At 24.1% G+C, this 22,591-nt stretch overlaps 1 protein-coding gene across 2 annotated transcripts; it reads left to right on the top strand.

The window, feature by feature from the left end:
• The first annotated feature begins 6,930 nt into the window (after window positions 1–6,930).
• On the top strand, window positions 6,931–20,941 carry LOC132930724 (pickpocket protein 11-like). Of its 2 annotated transcripts, XM_060996752.1 has the most exons (8): window positions 6,931–7,437; window positions 12,794–12,869; window positions 15,155–15,297; window positions 15,364–15,436; window positions 16,776–17,025; window positions 17,862–17,940; window positions 19,525–19,622; window positions 20,642–20,941. In XM_060996752.1, the coding sequence occupies exons 1-8, from the start codon at window positions 7,217–7,219 to the stop codon at window positions 20,737–20,739; spliced, it is 1,038 nt and encodes a 345-aa protein (XP_060852735.1). In that variant the 5' UTR covers window positions 6,931–7,216; the 3' UTR covers window positions 20,740–20,941. The 2 variants fall into 2 exon arrangements, with proteins under 2 accessions (XP_060852735.1, XP_060852736.1); XM_060996753.1 differs by lacking the exon at window positions 12,794–12,869 and having other exon boundaries at window positions 6,932–7,437.
• The last annotated feature ends 1,650 nt before the right edge of the window (window positions 20,942–22,591 follow it).

The following is a 22,591-nucleotide window of genomic DNA, read 5'->3' as shown; positions in this document are numbered from 1 at the left end:
ATAATCAAAGTATTATACATTCTGAGTACAACATTTTGTTAATTTTTTCTGTTTCTTCACTATTATAAATGTCGATTAAAAATTATTCGCTGGGTAGAAACGCCGAGAAATGCAGTATAAGGTGCTTTACAAGATTATTAACCTAAATATAACATAAAAAAATTGTTTTTTATGAGCATTTTAAGTTCAAATTTTTACGTCTCGATACTTACTCATAAAATAATTATTTCTCCTCAAACAAATTTTGATATTTTGTTGTAATTCAAAAAAAATAACAGTTACTGGAATTTTTTATCAAATATTTTCATTATTATATTCTTTAAACGATAACATGTTCAATTTTTTTCAACATTATTTGTCAAAACCTCAAAAAATGACAAACTATTGTGTAGTTAGAAATCTGTAAACATTTTCTTTTTATATCTAAGTCTCAAGATTTCAATATAAGATTCCCCATAAGTTATTCATACTGAAACCATACAATTTAAAAATATGTAAAGGTAATTATGTCTTATCAAAATTTTATGTTCATATTAGTGATGAAATTATTTATTTAAACAGTAAAAAATATATTTATTTATTTATTATAACTTAAAAACATTATTCGTTGAAACTTTATACTTTTATGTTTATTATATTATTATGAATTTTAGTATACGCTTTGAATTAATATTTTATTTATTTTAAGATATTATCAATAATTTATATTATGAATTAATTTTTAATGTTTTACGGCATTTACAAAATCATTTTGTTAAATTTTTAGTTAAATAAGTTGATATAATATGGTTTATAACTATAAATACAGTAAAATCCTGTTACGACGAACTCCATGGGACCGATATTTTTTCGTTATAACGGAAATTTTGTTGCAACGAAAATTCGAATAAGCCCTTTATAAGCCCTACTTTTCGGCAGGGGACTTTTATGATTTTCGTCTTAACAGGATTTTTCGTTGTATTGGTATTCGTTGTTACGGCAATTTACTGTATAATATGTTATTATTATTTATAAATTCTAATTATATAATAAATGCAATATTTTCGAAAAAATTAAATTAACCTACCGTCATACTAAAATAAATAAATAAATTAAATAGTGAATAGTGATATTAAAAAAATATATATATTACGAAATATACTTATGATATAGGCTCATAGACAGTCACTGCTCAGAATCGCTTTTATTCGTATACATTATACAATGATATATTATTTAATTTAAATTTAATACACCCATACTATAGTAAAACAATCGACACCTAATGTACAGCAGTGCGATACCCACTTGTCTATCTTTTTTGTTTCCATTACATTTCTAAATTTAATATTATACATTTTTAATATGAATTGAATTTAAAATAAAATTAATAATATTTATCACATAATCATGTGAATATCAATCACATGTATGTCTATATGGATTATGATCTAAATATTTGCATATTATTGTTTCTTTTATTCAAATAGATCTATACATGAGGATAAAATAAATTGTATTAGAATAAATGACTATTTAATTTTCAATACGTGACTTGTTGTGTGGTCTTAAGACATCTTTGTCTGTATATTATGCACTTTAAGTCACCACCTATAAAATATGTTGCACACAACTGTGACGTTTCAAATTCAATTGTAATACTATTTATAACTTTTATGATTTACATATACTATATATGTAAATTATATGTATAGCGTATTGACGAATTTGTGTGTTGTTTTTGTGTTATTGTTATAGTCATTTTTTCGTATTGTTCTTGAAAACTAAGTTTTGTATTCGATAACTATGCCATTAGCCATACATAGATATAAAAACATTTCTTATTTTTTATTTGTATCCGTTGCAAGTCGTAGTTAAAATATAATGGCACATATTTTGTTTCTTTTTTTCTTTAAATTTTGTGACAAATGTGAAACTGAACAAAAACATCATTTTTAAATTACTATGAATGTAGGTCAAGTACCACAAAGTATTGTAAGTATGTAAAAAAATATAATTCTTTTATATTTATATGAACTTATACATTTTTGATATACAACTTGTAAATTATAATAATAGTAAGTATACTGTGTGGTATAGTTAAGTTTAAAACGATAAATAAAGGAAGAAAATAAATCATAAAACAATCGCACTATTATTATTTATAAAATTATAACTAAGTTTTAAGTATGAAAGTCAAAATTATTTTTTACGTACGCATATATTTCTAATTGAAAAAATTGAGAAATAATAAATATCATGATAAAATAAATCATTAAAAACCGGTGACCTTGATGTGTTATATTATTACATAAAGTTAAAAGTAAATTGCCTATCTAAGACGCCGTGTGATCATAATATTATGTTTTGCATATTAATCGAAATGCATTATTACGTATTATTGGCTGCAGATAGTTCAGAAAAATCTAAATGTCACTGTGACTTGTGTGGTTTGCGTTGGGTGATTTTAATCATTTTTAAATCGTTTAAATTATTTGAAATTTAAGTCTTCCCAAGGTTTTTAGGTAATTTTTAATATTTAAACACTTATTTAAATTGAGTAGACATTCAAAATAAAAAGTGTTTTATTTTACTGTTAATGTAACTGATAATTATTAAACACAACGTTGGTGCAGCCTAAAACACACAATGATTTTTAAAAAAATGTTTAAATGTTTTTATTTAAAATTCTTGCATTACAGTCTTGTCTATCTTTTTTTTTTTTTTGTATTCATCTTATCCGCGTTGCGTCGCTCCGATAAGATCAGTCACATCACTAAACATCCGCGTTACCATAGTATACTACTTCAGTATCATGTATGTATTTTTCAAAAAAATGTTCTATTTCTTACTATCCTACAGTTATTTTAACATTCATTTTTAACAATATATGTTTACTACCTATTCAGTATTAATTCACACAGTTAATAATATTGGTGAAATCTATACTGACGTCAAATAATAAGCATTGACAACATTGTATTAAAATATATAATCAAAATATTATTTTTGTAAAAATAAGTTATTTTTTAACACTGGTTTAATATTTAATTACAGAATGCATCTATATAATATAATATATACATGTTGGTATATTAAATATGGAAATAATTGTCTATTTTGTACAATAAACTAACGGTAGGCCACTCATCACACATGACCGTTTTCCTCTCCCCAAACTTTCATATTAGTAGATTATTCATTGTAATTTTCATTTATGAAAATAACGGTCTACATTTTTTTATTTTACAATTTTTACATTTCAGGAATTTTTTTTGTGGTCATGATTTTGACGCGACAATAGCGATAACGGATTACACTCGTACACTTCATAGTATGCATAGGCGTACACAGACTTCGTTTCCAGGTGCATCTAATTTTTTTTTATGATCATTGACCACATCAGCAAACAATAACTTAGTAAGGTGGTATTTAGTTAAAATTATAAAATGTATAAATTAATAATTATAAAATATATACATTATTTAGTAATAACTTTTTTTTACTATAACAAACAAGAATTTATACACAATATTATGTTATAAATATGTGTATAATAGGTGATAAAGGAGTTCAAATTTAATGAATATATTCATTTAATCTTTAACTAACATCTAGAAATTATGATAGAGATATAATAAATTATGATAAGAGGTAATTGAGCACATGACAGAACGCAAAGATAAAAGTCAGTTATTTTCTAATTCATATCTTTGATAAGCTGTTGATGTGTGCACGAATATTATGTTATGGTGATAATTTACTATTCATACACATCATCTTCACGAAAGTCAAAGTAAAATCGTGTTAGAATATCCGCTCCAGCTCCTTAAAAAATACAGAAAAACAATGTTTAATGTTTGGCGCCACTAAACATGCAATTATTGTCTATCTAATCGTTATATTCAATCTCCTCTAAGATGGTGACTTGTCAATAATCTATCGTTAAAATCAAACGGATTAAATTGGTATATTATCAGCGTTCAGACTCAAAATACCGACACAACATAAAAATATTAAGACAATATTATCACTAGACTATTCTAAATAAAACTTATTGCACGCAGCTCTTTTAACTGTGAAAACACTGCGATGATCGAATTAAGTATTTTCAAAATTAAAATAATTGTTTTTACTACTAGTTGTTTATTGGATTCTAAAATTAAAAGAAATATTTCTGACGATAAGTACGCTCTAGGGAGCTCTGGATCTAATTTGAAAACTCTTGTATTCATGAACCTGTAAGATTATTATAGCGCATAAAAAAATTCCAACGTCATGATACTAATATAAAATACAGTCAAGTCGTAATTTTCAACGTGCCGATTAAAATCTGAATTACCGTTAACAGCATAATATAATATATGGACATTGGTAAGACATGCTTTTTCTGGACAATATTATGTTTTAAATATATTATAATCACGTACTAAAAAATTATAGTTGTAAAGTATATAATAATATTCTAGTTATACGTTATATTTTGTAAAAAATAAAATTAAGAAAAAAATGTAAGGATTATTAAAACAGAGATTCATCTTAATTTCAACTAATTTTTAATATAGGTATATATATTTTTAATATACTCACCCAATAACATTCAAATAATATAATAAAACATTAAAAATGAATCCATTACTGCCACATTTTTATATTGTTATTATTGATTTAACAATTTGTGTTTAGTGTGTGTGTGTGTGTGTGTGTGTTTATAATCACCTTTTGGGACAGTCAAAATACTTCGAAATTCTAATTTGGAGGCAATTTTTGGAAACAGATTGGATCTATTTGATGTTTTAGTAGTTTAGTATGTCAATTCTAAAAAAAAAAAATGTTAACACAATTATCTTTTTATAGGTATTTCAAGTTCAAATTTGAACAAAAATATATATAATATGATGAATAACGATGTTAATTGATTTGTTATAACTTATATATTATTCGTGAAAACTTAAAACTCTTACGTATATTATAAATTGTGCTAAATTTTCAAAATATGTAAATTAGTTTTAAGATATCACTTATTTGCATGTACAAAATTTCTATTCATACTTTTTTAACGGTAAGATGGTATAATTGATTCAAAGATGATTAATAATAATATAATATGATATAAATATAAATATTTATTAATAATTCAATACTAATTACAGTTATAAATAATAAATATTTTTGGAAAAAATTAAATGGATCTATTGTAATACTAATAGTAACATCAATTACTTTAATAGCTTTGTCAAAATACGTATTATGAAATATACTTAGTGATATAGGCTGATAGACTGTCTCCACTCATCGTTTTTCGAATACAATGATATATTATTATTTTTTAATTTAAATTTAACATATCCATTACAGTAACTCACTCCGACACCTACTATACAGCATAGTGGTACTCTGCTTAACTTTTTTAAGTTTAGTTTTATAAAATGTACAAATATTATCTAATCCAAAACATTTTAAAAATGTACTTTTTAAGTACTTGTTATTAAGAAAATAAACTTTTTGTTTGTGAATTTTTGAGATAAATAAAAATACACTTAAACAAATACATTTTAAAATAATGGCTATTTTTTAGGAACGTGGGTGTATGAGATATATCAATTGCACTTTAACTTTTAATTTATCAATGTGAAAAAAAAACTTTTTAAATACTTAAATACGTCATTGATCGTTGTAGACGATATGTATACTAATTTAAAACTTAATCCCGTGAACACATTTTATATTTTATATACATAATTAAATTGTGACAATACCGTGTAGAGCGGATCATATTTTTTAAACGAGTAATTGTTTATAATTTCGTTTCAATCGTTTGATCCTTACGGTGTTTCTCAGAGTAATCGATCTATGGGTGGCAATTCAGCTCGAGGCATGATTAATAAAAATATACGAGCCAGTGCGTGTTCCATATGATTTCTTAATACACATATTTAAAAACGTGTTTAAACTTTAAAATGAATCAATTCCCACCGAATAGCCACGTTAGGTTAGGTTTATCATTATAATATACGCGTATTATATGTGTACAAACGTTATTTATTTTCTAAAAATAAATACAAATAATTAGGGTGAAAACACGGACCGTCTTCCAATAATGTACATCCGTTATCAGCAAATCGTGTCGTTGGTGTGATTCGTTTGTTCAACGAGTTCGATAACTTCAAGAATAAGTGGTTCTGACGATTCGAGTGTCGATGATGGAATGAGTGTCTATCCTGAATCCTACCTCGATAAATACCAGTCATTCAACCCTTATACGGCTTCTGATCGACTGTTGTATTTTAGTTTGATGCTTGTCGATTAAGATGTTCCTGTTTTCGTTTTAGCCGTTTTCCATTGTCGTTGTCGGCGAGATTCTTGCCGTGGCTGACCGGCTCTATTCTCGGCCATTATCACATACTCGTAATGTTTTCCTCATTTCATGCCGCATTTGTGGCGATTGTTATGCGGCGGTGATTGAGCTATCGTTTGCATACGATTTCGCGTCGTATTTTAAAGTCAATTTTTGCATACACTAAAGGTGTTACTGTTTTGCTATATTATCGAAAATCCTCGTGTATGAAATGCATATTGTTCATTTTGTATCATTTTTTTCTATTTCCTTTCAAAATTGAAAGTTTTCAATTCGTCAATATCGTACTGTTCCTTTCATTAGTTTTATATTTTTTTGTATTCGATACAAAATACAAATGTATAACGTTTTGTTACGGACAATTGAAATATTTCCAAACACCTGTTGATTGACCTGCGTGTACGCCGTATTTACGCCGAGTTAAACATTTATGTCCGTTATGTGTTATCACATGATTAAACCGTGAACGAATGTACTTCCTACGACTTACACGCCCATAAAAACAAATTACCCAATGCGACAATAATACGTACTTACTCGTCGCAAAACTGTTTACACAATACACACATCAGGTACGCGTCTGCACTCATCTTTTTCTATATATTATTAGTATCGATTGCCGCAGACCGTTGCCACCGTAAAACGTGTATACACTGTAACCAAGCGCGTGCTAAAATTGGCTTATCGAAATGTTTCCCGTCCGCCATTATTCAAATAATTATACGTTATTATTATTATCGTCACCATCATCGTCACGGTCGTATTACCGCTGCCGCGAATTATTAAAATATAGGCAATTCTGTATCTCGCGTAATCGAATTCGGTTGTACCTATTTGTCACCGTGCCGTTTCCATTTCGGCTATAAGTCCTACCGAGAAATGCGTCGTCGTTTCATTGCAGTCTTCCGCAGTCAGTGGTTGCTGTGCGCGATGGTCGCGTTGGCGATCAGTTACGCGGCCGAATGTGTAATCCGAAACGAACCGTACTGGGAAACGGATGTGGCGTACCTGCACTGGTCCACCGACGTGCCAGCAATCACCGTCTGTCCTGCAGCAGCTTCCGGTCGTACAGCAGATCACCTTCGACCGCCGACGCTGAGGTCATCATATACACATTCAAACGTTGCCTTTTTTTAAAATTAATATAGGAAGTGTAATATAATAATAATAACTACGGACCCTACCCCGATTTATCGACATTTTTAGGTTTTATTTCGTCTTAGCCAGTGCAGAATAACATACATAACCACAGTGACATTGCGTCCGTCCGTCTTCTAGATTCGTTGCCATTGTTACTGATGTATTTTCAGTCGATAGTAAACGAATTGCATGTATTGCTACTTATAGTATATTAAATTAGGTTTGTAAAGTGTTCGGCACCTAGTGAATACGAGCACTTCTTTTCATTTTCATCGTAACTATTTATTTTATATAACTCGTGAATCAAATATATAAACTAAATATTTATACATTTCTAGAAAAGCTTTGTACATTATTTTAATTATTTGTGATCATACGGAAAGTTATTATTGACTGTGAAATATTTGATAGTTGTGTTAATGATTGATTTTTGGCTGTACCTTATAGTGAGATACTGTATGTCCAGATGTGCAGTAGTTGGGTTGTATAAAGAAATGTTTTCGATTTAAACTAATTTGGAATATTTATCAAGTAAATCACTAAAAGATTTAGACCTAGAATTTAGTAACGATAGTTTATCACACGAAATATAATTGTAGTATTATATCAATGGATCAAGTATACACTTTACCTTTATCTATACAATACCATAGTTGGTATCTTTCTATATTTTAATATAAATTGAATTATAATATCTACATATATTATATACAGACTCAAATATTATAAGTAAATTTGAATAGTTTTTACGTTTTAAACAAGAACTATTAACTCTAAATTAAATGGTAATCTATATATATATTACATATATTATATATATATATATTTTAAAAAAATATGTTCGGTACACTCCCCCGTTCACTCATCAACGCCCAGAGAAAACCGCTAAACCTAGAAACTTAAATTTTGGTAATAATATATTATATTTAAAGTTGTAGGGATGAGATAATAAAGTGTCTTACTTGAACCCTATCGTTAAAAGGGTAATAAGAGAACAAATGTTTTATAATTTTATTTCTATTTACAATAATATTTATAATTAATTTATATCTCATTCTTATACCATTAGAGAAATATACCACCAACATTTCAAGTCTCTATATCTAGCGGTTCGGTCAATATGGACAATTGCATGTGATTATCTCTAGAGCAAGTTCATCTAGTAGCTAAATCAATCAGCATGCATCATGACACGCGTTCCATTATAAAATAATAAATATCATTATATTTTGAGTTTCAGCATTGTGAGCACGGATGAAACAATACAAATTTTCTTAATTATCATAAATAATGCTTGATAATAGTTCGAGTATAAAAGATTAAAATTAAGTAGCAATTATCACGGCTTTACATTTTTTTCGTTCATTAAATAATATAAAATTCGACAAAAAACTTGAAATTTGGAGAATTTTTAACTCAAACAATTAACTACAATTGTTTCACGCAGTACTATAATACAGCTGTAATTTATACAAATTCTTTATGGGCTAAACAATGTTTACTGAGTCAGCAAGTATTATATATTTTAATACCATCGTTATTGTTCTCATTTTCACTATATTCCAATTTCAATGGCCAAGCATGCACCATTGCGATTTACTGGATTACTTTGATTCTATATTTAATCCATCCTTTAATAAAAGCATTGAAAATAATACAAAAATATGATAAGTTCATAAAAAATAGTAAACATTTTAAGATAAAATTATGGATTAATTGTTGATTTTTTTTTCTATCGTTTTGACAAAATCAAATTTAAAAAAGTAATTTTAATGAAATAAAAATATATATATTTATATTTAACACTAACTTACAAAATCAAAACATGTTTAGGTAAAACAATAAAAAACCAAATGTATAACTTGTTTTATATGCTATATTTAATAACTAATATTACCGAGTTGAATTTAATTATAAATTATTATATACGATAATTAAAATAATATTTTATTTAATATCAAAATAAAAATGTTATATTGTATATATTTTAAATTGATCAATAAGGTTTATCCATATCAAATAATTAATTAGATTCTATGATCACAATGATACGATGTTTAGGTACAGTTTATTTTAAGGAAAAATTTGAGACTGTTGAATAAATAACATAAATTGGAAAATATTTAAAATGAAATCTACCTCCAAGAAACGATAATTAAAATAAAACTTTTTTTAAACATTAATTTAAAAAGTTTTCGCTGGACAAATCAAATACAAACCAAAATATAAATAAAAAACATAATTTATATACTTTTATTCATGAAAATATGTCTTCTTTATTATTGTACATTTTATAAACCATCATTCCAGATATCACATATACAAACCACCTTCATATAACGAAAAATATCAATGGGAAGGTCACATTACAATTTTGGCCATCTAACTAATAGTTTATTGAATATATTTGAATAAAATTTATTTAAATGGATTAGTTGTATAGGCGTTATAAATAAGTAAAAATTAAAAATAATATAGAGAAATATCAGATATAAATTTATTATGGTAAATCAAAATTAACTATTATAAAAATTATATTATTAGACATTAGGTAGCAATTTTATTATAATGGTATTATAATACCTAACTATAAATATTTCAATAATTTAATTTGCTCAACAAATTTTAGTTTTCAGTTTAAAATGATGTACATATTCTAAAATGACATTTAGTTTCAACATTTTTACGTGAAAAAGTTTCAAATCCATTTTTTCTTACCTTTTTGACTTGCGCTCTTTTACTGACCCAATATTATTTTTATTTTTTACTAAAAACTTTTATTTTGATAAAGTTTTCAAAATAAATGTGATTATTGTGGATGCTATGGTAAATTCGATTTCACTGTCAGAGTAGACTTTGAGACGTGCATTCAAGTCATTAAGTACAGCTTTCGCAATCAAAATACTTTATTTTTAACAAAAACGATAAGATTATTGAATAACTGACAATGGTTCTATCAATTATTTTTTTTAATATTGGTATAAATTTAACAATTAATATTTATATAGATAAGTAATAATTTCCAAGTAAAATAGGTAACTAAATTATATGGTTTCTATAATTTTATCATAAATTATCCATTAGTTATTGTTATAAATATAAAAAGTAGAAGCAATCATAAATAAGTTATTTTTACATAATATTATATTCATGTATTTTCGTAAAGTTGTATTGAATTTAAATATTTAAAATGCAAGAAATTAAAAATTATTCACATAACATTTTATATTATGATAAACTTATCTTTTTAATAAATAACAAGTTATTAATAACTTTTTTATTAGTTATTTTAAAAACAGTTTATTTTGTTAATTAGTTGTAGGTAATTTAATTTAATTCATATTTATTACGTCTAAAATTTACTTCGTTTTTATCTAAAAATATAAGATAGAAACTTATCTAATACATGTCATGAAAATAAAAAGTTTAAAATTATATATTATACAATGTTATGAAGTATTATTTATTCTCTCTTTGATTTGAAAAAAAAAATAATATCACAAAAAAGTTTATCAGTCCTCTTCGGAGACTATGCTTTTACACCCAAATCAAATTTTCTATCTGTCATCCAATGTATTCTACAATTTATTCCAGTGGTTATTGCTTTTATTCATACAACCAAACAACAAAATATTTGTTTTGAATATTTGTATATTATAATGATCGTTACAATAAAAAACAATAATAAAAGTTTAACTTGTATAATATTGTAATACTTACGTGTTACGTATATTGATGATATTTCTGAACACAATGCATATTTTAATAGTTTAATATATTTTGAAAGAAAAATATTACTAAAAAATATCAATCGTGTAACAACTTAGATGCAATAAATAAAATATATTAAATTTTATAACAATAGAATTGGAAATTCAAAACCATTTTTCCGATACTTGTCAAATGCAAATGATTTTAACCTATGACAAAAACACATTTAGAGGGTTATAAAACATGTATATCTATATTTATATATATTATAATATATAAATAATGCACACGTAAGTGTGATTTAATACCGAAACTCAGTTCCTTGATAGATTAAATTGATATTTAGTATCATTATTATTAATAAGTTTTGTTTTCCATATTGTATACTACAATGTCATACAATAAATTTTAAAAAACCTTATATTTAAAAGTTTCACATTTTAAAAACTTTAAAATTAAAAGATTTTTAATTACTATTAAGACATAATAATACCTATAATTATCTAAATCTTAGTTACGTTTTAAATACGTTATGAGTATAAAAATGTGATGAAGTGCAAAAATAAAAATTATGTAATTAGAGAATATTCATATAATTAAATTTACATCCAATCAATTATTAATTATAATATCAATCGAACAATTAATTAATATTTGTTTAATTAACATAATACGTAGGTTTAAGTAAATAAATATTTATATGTTTATAAAAATAAATTTCTTTGTATACAAACTTGTCCATAAAGGTTTAGGCCACAAAATAATTGATTAATTCACTGCATGTAAACATTATATTGCAAGCGTAACAAATTAATGAGTTACACTATACTGATTAATGCATATAAGTTATATAACTATTATAAATATAGTCAAATTCAATGTGTAATTATAAATTTCCCGTACATATATTTATATTTATCTAGATAGGAGAGATATTTACAAAGTATGTAAAGTAAAAAAATTATATAAATAATATTTCTAATTTAATTTCGATGTTAATGCTTACATTGTTATACGAAAAATATTAGGAGACATTGGACTGTTTAATAATAAAAATAACCATAATTCATGGTTATTAAATTGTATTAAATAAAACAGTAAAATCCTAACCGACAACTTTTCAGTATTATAGGTACTGATTCATTGAAGCAATACCACTGGAAACGCCTTTACTGTGTTATTTTATCAGTTAGAGTTAGGCTTGTATACATGATAGATGACTTAAATTAAAAAAATAGCAATTTCTTCGATAAATAAAAAAAAATGAAAATGTATTGTGAATTTTCCGAAGCCATTACATTAATTGTATTACATTTACTGGTAAAATTGGAGTGAACGATTTGGCATATATATTATTCTATGAATCGATAGTCGATACCAAAATATATTAATGGTGTTCTAGTAATTGTACGTGGATACTGATACTAATCTTGTTTAATATAATTTAATTAAAGTTTATATTTATAAATAATTTATCTTGTTAGTAGGTACCTATTACAATAAGAGTTTATAATACGAACAAATTCAAAATATATTTTGTGTTAATTTAATTTATTATTATCTTTGTGAATATCTAAATAATTTTTTTTTTTTATATTTTTACAGCAACCCAATGTTCAATGAGATTGACAATACCTTAGGTGTAAATATAATAAAACGAACAAACGAATTTAAAAAAAAGGTAAACTTACAATACAATGATAATCTGAGTAAAAAAATTAAAATTCCTTTATAGTAACAAATATCTAAGAGTAGGTAGGTATATACTCATTCAATTTACACACAAATCAAATTTAAAAAGTCCTTACAATGTGTTTCTAAAAAAAATTCACAATTACCCACGTACATTATTGTATTTTGCACTCAGTAAAACTTTCAAAATATTTAGACTAACTTTAATTGTACACCGTTTTAAAATGGGCCTTAATCAGTTTTAACTAATAAATAAAAAACAATTTTTATATGATATAAAATCATAAAAATTAATAATATAGAAATATATTCGTTGTTTTTTGAAAATTCAATGTACCGTATAAATATAAATATACTCATATAAATCAATTATAAAATATCCTTAAAAAATTAGCTGATAGCTTGTCTCTGATAGTATCGTTTTTTTTTTTTTTAATGCAATGATTTACTATTGACTTTAAATTGTGTACATCCAATACATTTATTCAATGGTGAGGTACAACACCTAATAATATTCAGCAAATAAATATAATCGGTTTTTATTTTGAATTTTTTCAGATTACTTAACCCTAAAATATAGAAATTATAGATATTATTTTTGCATATTTTAACTTAAGAATATGTTGAATACAATTTACTCTCCTATAAAACATAAATAGTATATATTCTGAAATTATAAATGGTTTAAATCTTGGAAAAAAATATTCTAGAAGACATAATGGCAAACAATATTTTATATATTATAAAATTTTACTATTTAACATCAATAATTGATAATTATTATCGAAAACAATTTTTCTATATTCATAAATGTATTAATGAACTTATTGAATAAATTAATATATTAATAAATTATTTTTTTGTTTAAACTATTAAATAACGTAATATACAGTGCAACAAATATGTTTTTAATAGGTTAAAATTAGAAAATAAAATATAAGAACAAAATATTATATATTTAATAAAAAAATTGTTTTTATTTGTATTTCAGATTATTAAGTAAATTCATTCACCCATAAATTATGATTGAAACATAATTTAAAAACAAAAATGTATTTTAATATATATATTTTTTTTTACTTTTAAAATTATAAGTAATACCTTTTTTATCGTTATTAACTATTTTAATTAATCGTTTGACCCGAGGCGAGTGATATAGTTATACGTGTGAATAAAATATGACGTAGTGTTGTTTGAATTTATATTTCTTAATGATACTATTTTCGGTATCGAATTTTAACTATTTTGAATAATAATTAAAATCCCCAACTATTTATTTAAAGTGTTATTGTTTTTGTTATCATACTATATAAACAAAATATTCGATAGTATATTTATAGAAAATTTTATTTAATTTATCTTTTCAGTATATCACTCTAATAACACATTATCGATAATACGCCTGAAACAAGATTTTAGATAAGTAAATATTTTATTTTATGTATATAAATATTATAAATAATAGTAATAATACTGAAAATAAAATTATTAAAGTCTATTAAAATAATTATTCAACTCACCTATATCAAATCATACTAAGCACGTTAGTTATTTATCGTTTGAATAAAAAATATACAGTTGACATTTATAGTATAAAGTATTTTCCGTAGACTACGACTTAAGTGTATTTTATTTTTCTTGATAATATGTTGCTTTTTGGGTATTTTTAATACAACCTATTATGAAAATTTATGGGAAAAAAATTTAAATATCATTTTAATTTCATATAACCATATGATAGTTATATGGCTCTATAATATGTATTACTGACTACGTTTAAAAATGAAACTAGAAAGGTTTAGCCTGTTTACTAGCCGAATAAATAAATATACATAATATTTATGTACTTTTTTTTACACTTCTGTAGAAGTTAAAATTACACTCTTGGGACGCTAACGTTGAAAGTATTGCTTCAAATGTATCCCTAGTGTCATTTTACAACAAAAATAAAACCGCAATCAAAAGTATTGTTATGACGCCCAAAAATGGCCTATGGATAAATACTTAAAAGAAAATACATAAGCTACGGCGTTCCAGTTATTTAAAGTAATTGTTTTTCAAACAACAAAAAAGTATTAATGTGTTGAACGTTTAAGTGAGATTACAAAGATTTTGAATGTTTAAAAATGATATACTCAGATGAAAATATCGTCACATTTAAGTCATATATTTAGATTATATTATACGACTCAAGTACCTGCTTAAAAATATGTTTTTTTATGCTTGGAAATCAAACAATACTGTACATACATTTTCATTTTTTACTTATTATAGGATAGTACTTTATTGTGTCAAAATATGTTTAAAAATTGTTCGTGGAACGGAAAACTCTTCAACTGTTGCAGACATTTTCAACCACACCGATTCATCATTGAAAACCCTTGTTTTAGCATCAATTCTCTACAAACAATTAACAAGTATGGCTAAATGGTACATAATATACCATACATTTTACAATATTAATATAATTTAATACTCGGCAGAAGAAAGAAATTAGTTGTAAGCCATTTTTCGAAAAATGGAGAATTAAAAATGGAATTCAATGAGCCAGTTAAGGTGAGAAATATAATTTAATAAAAAGTATACTTATATAAAATAATTTTATCGACACCTACACAGTTAAATAATTTATAATTTTATATACAATCATAAATAACATTTAAATTTTATTTTAATAATATTAAAATCTTTTTTTTATAGCATTGACTATAGAATATTTTATTTTCATCGATAAATCGTTTACAATTGTATTTATAGAAATTATAATTTAGAAATTGTAAATAAGTACCTATATTAGAGAAAATTATAAAAATGTCTATTTATCAATTATTTTGGTTATGTAAATTTGTCATATAGCCAAACAGTTTTAACCATTGTTATTGAAGCGTATTATTCGATTAATAAATAATAATAAAAAAATGATAATATCATACAACATTAAGCATGATACTTTAAGCTTTCATTGGACAGAGTTATCCTCAAATCATTATATTTGAATCGTATTTTTAATCATAGTACAATATTATATCACTATATTTTCTCATGATAATGAAACCATATACATAATATCATACTCTCATATTTACGCATTTCATTATTATCGATTGGAGAAAAATCGTTGTTTTATTGGTTATAATATATAATAATATTATGAGGAACTAATTTATTTATTTTATATGTAGATTATTTTTATTTTTTGCCATTTTTGTATTTGAATTCAAAACCAGCTTAAGGTAATATTTGGAAACTAGTAATTATTATTGCAATTAATATTTGAATAATATAATATTAACAAGACTTTGCATAAAGAGTAAAGACACAGCAAAATAAAAAAAAATTGTTTTTTTTATAAGATAATTATATTACCGAGGGCATTAGATTATAGATTGTATGCATGTTAATGGTCAAAACTAACGTTTTCCTGATTGGACATATTTGTTTTTAAAACTTTCATCACAATAATGTTTATTTAAAATAATAATATTTTTTGTTTGATTAATTAATTATTCAATCAAAACACGGCTCGACAATTGGAATTTTAACAAGACCGCGTAGTTTACAGCACAGCAATAATAATAATTATTATAATTTATGAACAAAATAATTATGAACCACCTTGCCCTTTTCTTGGTGGTAATTTCTAACTGGACAAATCATGATTATTAATATAATACGAACGTCTTGGTATCCGCATGAATATGCAACGTTAACAATGACTTCAATACATACCTAAATACGTATATTATAATATAAATTAATATTTACCTCCGACGGTCGGTATAATGTGTATGTCTATATTATGTTGTACACTCGACCGCCCGCTCTTCGGGTATAATATCAGCCGTTATATTTTAAATTTATAGCGAACTACAATACGGGCCGTATATTTTTTTAGATTTCACTGCACAGTTTGGTAGACGTACGATTTGGTGAGTTACAAAAACAATACGTTACGGTAAACGCGGGCGAGGAAGTGGAACTGTTGTATACGACCCGTCAAATCGTCGAGGACGTTTCATTGGTAGCTTTGGACTTGACCAAACGCGGATGTTTGTTGCAAGACGAGAAAAAGTTATTTCATCACCCCGTTTACAGTAAATCCGCCTGTTTACTAGAGTGTGCTTTGCGCCAGCCCGAAGTATACGGTAAGATATTGAGGAAATAAATGTTCTAAACCGTATATAAACAATATATACTATACATATGTATAGTATCTACGTTCTCTTCAGTAACAGCGGTCCTTATTTCGACTATAATACGTTCCATTTGGACAGTACCTTCATAAAATGTATACTTCGCACAAAAAAAAAACCAACGTATATTATCTAGAAGACAATAAATAATCTGTGCGCTGAACAATATACGAGCGTTTAATATCTATTGAGCAATACGTTTTTACTTGTTATTAATTTTCTAGACAACAACCGAATAAGAACGGAAACATAATATAACATTATATACCTACCATTTTTAGCAATACAATTCAATGACACATTTATTTGCACCTGTTTTAGATTTCACGACCACTGACAATTTATGATTCTAAAAATATAACATGTATAATTCATCCCAACAAAAAATTATAATGGTTTAAGGATTTTTATACGTGTTTTTTACTATAATTATTATTTTTTAATTATTTTACATTTAAAAATTAATGAAAATTTCAATTTAAATACGTCTTAATCTTGCAACATTATAAACGTAATATAAAAAATAAGTGTATATTTTTCCAGTACATATTATAATTAAAAAAAAATGTCAAGTGATTTTAATGTGATAAAATTGGGATGAGAATATTTAGTGAATAACTCTGTTGGAAAGATTAGGTTATTAAAATCAAATAAAAATTGAATTATTTTCATTTACGTATAAAATGTATAGTTTTCTTTTTACTTGAAATATTTTTAATATTTTTAAATATCTATTAAAAAAAAAAAAATGGTTATTGATTGTTTGTATCAATATATTTTTGTTATAGCTAAAAATTACACATTATGTGATTGTCTTCCTATATGCGCAGAAATGGAAATAAATAACATATGGAATGGAACCCAAAGGTATGTTAATAATAACTAATTACATTTTTATCTTTAAAAAGAGTTTTTGGATTTAATTTAGTCCACCAAAGAAAATAAATTTCATGAAAATATTCTTTAAAATAATAGATAAACATTTAAAGAGTCCATCGTACCGACGTTATCACTAAATTCCGTATAATACGAGTTTATACGTAAGGTTTTAAGTAGATCAAATTTCAAATCTATCATACTTGATTCTGTAACTATAATACATTTTAGTTACGTCTTATAATTCACATAAATTATTTTCATAAATCATGATAGGTAACTAAACATTTTATAGAAATACGCGAAAATATTACATTAAAATTAAACTGTATAATATTATATGTCATAAATAATTATGACATATAATATAATAATGTGTTTATTGTATAATAATAATATAAATTATTTAGATAGCTATAATACAATTATACCAACTCAAACTTTTTGAATATAAATAAAACATTGTTGAATGTTATCTGTGTGGAAAATTAACGTCCATAAATTTTAGAAAAAAATTTTAAAATTTTAAAATTAATTTTTAATTTTGGATTTTTTTGTACTATTACTTTATACATACGGGGTTGCTGAAATTCCCATCGTAAAATCTCTCCTATAGTAAGTTATTTCTGTGTGTTCACACTGATTTATTTTTTTTTGTCAGTACTAAATGAATAATACACAAGAAGTGGAGAATTTTGAGTTCAAATATTGCTTAAAACGTGGAACGTTACCGATAATATGACGTAGTAATACAAATTTAAAAAAAATTAGTGTCAAACACTGATGGACAGCTATAAAAGACGTCAGAAATGTGAAGTTGTACTTATATTATAAAATGAACACAATTATTAGATTTTACAAGTAGATAATTTCACAATATAACTGATGTGATTGAAGTAAGTCGTAGAATAAAAAGATTGAACGAATTTTTTAAAATTATTTATCTATATGTCAAATATAACGTATACAAATTTTATAAATATATTTTAAGAAAAACACTTCTAAAATCAAATAAGTACCCATTAAAAAACACTACTTTAATAATTACTTTTATAATTTACTTTCTTAATTCTAAACATATTTTTAATATAAATATATAAAGATGAATACCAATCTTAACGGTAGTGGATGTACGTTGGATTATGTGGAATTTTTTTCAATTTTTTAGTGTTAACATAAAATAATATAATACGCTTAGTATAGAAAGTTAAAAATCATAAAATTAATCATATTAGTTGTGTTTACTTCATATTATATTAATTCAACTGAAGCAAAATGGAAAACGATAGAAATATTAATCTCGGATAAAGTCATATACAGATAATAATACAGATAATATTATATATACATTAACTTTGAGTTGAAACATATTTTATGTTAAACAACACATTATTTTAGTCAAGTAAAAATTTGACTCATATATTATTTACTTTACAGTCTATACTATACAAAAAAACTATAAAGTATTGATAATTACACCAAAAGTTTTATTTAAGAGTATATTGTGAATAATCATTTTATTAATTAATATTGATTATTAAATATTAATTTTATTATTAATCAATTTATTTATAGATCGGTTGATAATGTTACAAGATGTATCCTTACTATGTCAAAACCAGCAACGGAACGATTGGTAATGAAAGCCAAAAAAGATTACGTAGATTTAATAGGTAAACCTTTTTTAGACATAAATTTAAAATAATAATTAGTTTTACGTGCAGTTTTACCATGGTATTTTCTATATTTATTTTATAATATATTAATTTACCATAATAAAATTACACATAAAGTAAAACTATAATATATAATATATAAATAGATTAATCATATCGAATTAGTAAAGAACTATAACACAAAAACACGTTAGGCGATAACTTAAATATTATATTTTTATAAGCTATAATTTAAAAATTAAAATATTTTATTTCAATCGTTTGAACAATTAACTCTCGTATTTGAAGTTTATTGTACAAAACGTTATTTACTTATGGTATAATACGAATAATAACAGTTGAATTTAGTGCTTGAAGTTATTTTATAATTAAATTAAGTTTTAAATTGTATAAAATATTTTTAGGAGTACACAATACGACTACAATGTTTTCATAATCAGTGCCAAATACAGGCCGATTTTACCTTAATGTTTAGTACTGATTATGACAACAATATATTATAGCTGAAATTCATATTTGTTAAGAAAACGAGTAAATATTATATTTTGTACATTCAGGATTTTATATTTTAATTATATAATACAAACATTTGTTATTTTTATGTGCATACCGGTTTATCCAAAATATATATATTATTATTAGTACTATATATACATATTTAAAATCATTAAATTAGCTATATAAAAATTAATGGTTTTGAGATCAACATTTTTATATTATAAATTATACATAAGTTCAAAACTCAATATAATATCAATTGTATTAAAAATATGTTCATTGATAATAATTAGTAACATCTTATTGATGCTTACAGTTCACACTATGGTAACAATAATATGGTATCTAACATAATTAACAACACTATATTTATTAATAATATAAGATTAATGGATAGATATAATAATTTTACAATAAGTGTAATATAATTAATATAATTAATATATTACATCTTAAATAGTTCTTTAATATTATTAAAACAAATGCATCATCCTTAATACATTTTGATATGATTTCAGTTATCGTTGCCTGCTTGCTACAATTGTTCACCGGAATTAATCTATTAGACATTCCTAAATTTATATTCAAAAAAAAAAAAAAAAATAATAAACTCTGAATCATAATATAACTTAGAATAATGCAAGTTAAGCTTAAAATAATCATGACATTTTTTTATAATTCTACATTATATAACTTATTAGATTTTTCGATAATTTATTATTGTTTCCATTTTAAAATGTTTTTATCGACACGTAGATGCATTGCATTAAAAAATAAAAATAAATGTTATAACTGCTATTCGTTTATCAAAGTTATAATATTATAGTATTATACGCTATTTTCTTTGCAAATGATATAAAATCAATAAAATCATAATATTAATATGCGTATTATTTTTTTTCAAATATTATTATGATTCATATGAAACATTGAAATCATTATTATACCAAAAGGATTCAAAAGTAAGTTCCAATTTATTGTTATATGTAGAATATCACTTAATATATATATATATACCTACAGTAAAGTATATTATTATCGGTAATTAGAAATCATAAACCATTGTAATGTTGTGCTATTATTTTAATACTGCTTTAATATAATATGATGGTTAATTTTAATATTTTTGATACATTATAAAATACATGATTAATTGTTTCGTAAAAAAAATGTATAATTATTCAGTATTCACAAATAAATATTGTTTTTATACAATCGTGAAATTTGTGATATTATGTATTTTATTAGTTTTTTTTTAGTATAATTGTATGCGCTTAGTTGAAATTGTCTTACCAAGATAAATTTTATAATTTAATTTATTGAACTAACAAAATATTTTTCTCACAATTTAACCACGAAAATTCCATGAACTGGGAAATTTTTATGCATCAATATCAATAACTAATATAATTTACAAAGACAATTTATTATTATAATGGTTTATTAGTTTTCTCATAAAACCTCTTGAAGTTTATTGTCAGTAATAAATAGTATCTATTGAATTGGTATATTACATTATATGAATAATTGTTAATCGATTATTATTTATTCATTAACATTGAAAAAAGGACGTTTAACTGTGCTAATTAAAATGAACTGGAATTGTTACCACTGGAATACATTTCAAACAGTAATGTTGTCGTTCTATGTATAGAATATTATTATTTTTTTTAGCACATTGAGAATTTTTCTGGTTGTTTTTTTTATTATTAAAGTCTAAATGTTAAAACTAATAAGAAACTATTATGGTACATTTTTTTAAGACCTGATTCTCATCGATCGAATGGATGTATTTTTAAAAATGTATAACTTTTAGACAAAATTTCTTAATAAAAAAAAAATAATTTTAAAGTACTCTTCAGTTTTACATTTAATATAAATATAACTCTTCTAACTCTTATATTATTATTATCAGTAAAATTGAAAGTACGTTTTCTTATTCTTTAATGAAATATCTCATTTTAGAAGTCTTATATATTATTCTTGAAAATACATCCATTCGATCTTAAAAAACAGGACTTATAATATACCTAATAATGTTTTTTATTATAAGTTTTAACCACTAAAATTTAAAATTAATTAAATTTACCAACATATATAAAAACGACATCATTACTGTTTGGAGTGCATTCTGTCAAATAAGATAAATTCAGACCATATATTTTGTCTACTTTCTTCTAATGTTCAAGAGTTAATTAGAAATATTAATTTTTCCAGTTATCATAATCACGTGTTGACTGTGTAAACTAAATTTAATACCATGGACACGTCAATGCATATCATTTGACATATCATAGTATAATATTAAATAAAAATATTATCTTAATTAGTTATTGTCGTGAATAATAATAGTTATTGGATTACTATTAAAACACTGTTACTGGCGATTAAATTTTAATTGCAGTGATTCTTAATTAAGGTCTGGGTCATATACTTCACTCACGATTCTTGATCGTCACCACATGCGT

The sequence above is a fragment of the Rhopalosiphum padi genome, chromosome 4 (assembly GCF_020882245.1).
Source record: "Rhopalosiphum padi isolate XX-2018 chromosome 4, ASM2088224v1, whole genome shotgun sequence".
Classification (NCBI taxonomy): domain Eukaryota; kingdom Metazoa; phylum Arthropoda; class Insecta; order Hemiptera; family Aphididae; genus Rhopalosiphum; species Rhopalosiphum padi.
This window is presented reverse-complemented; position numbering and strand designations above follow the sequence as displayed.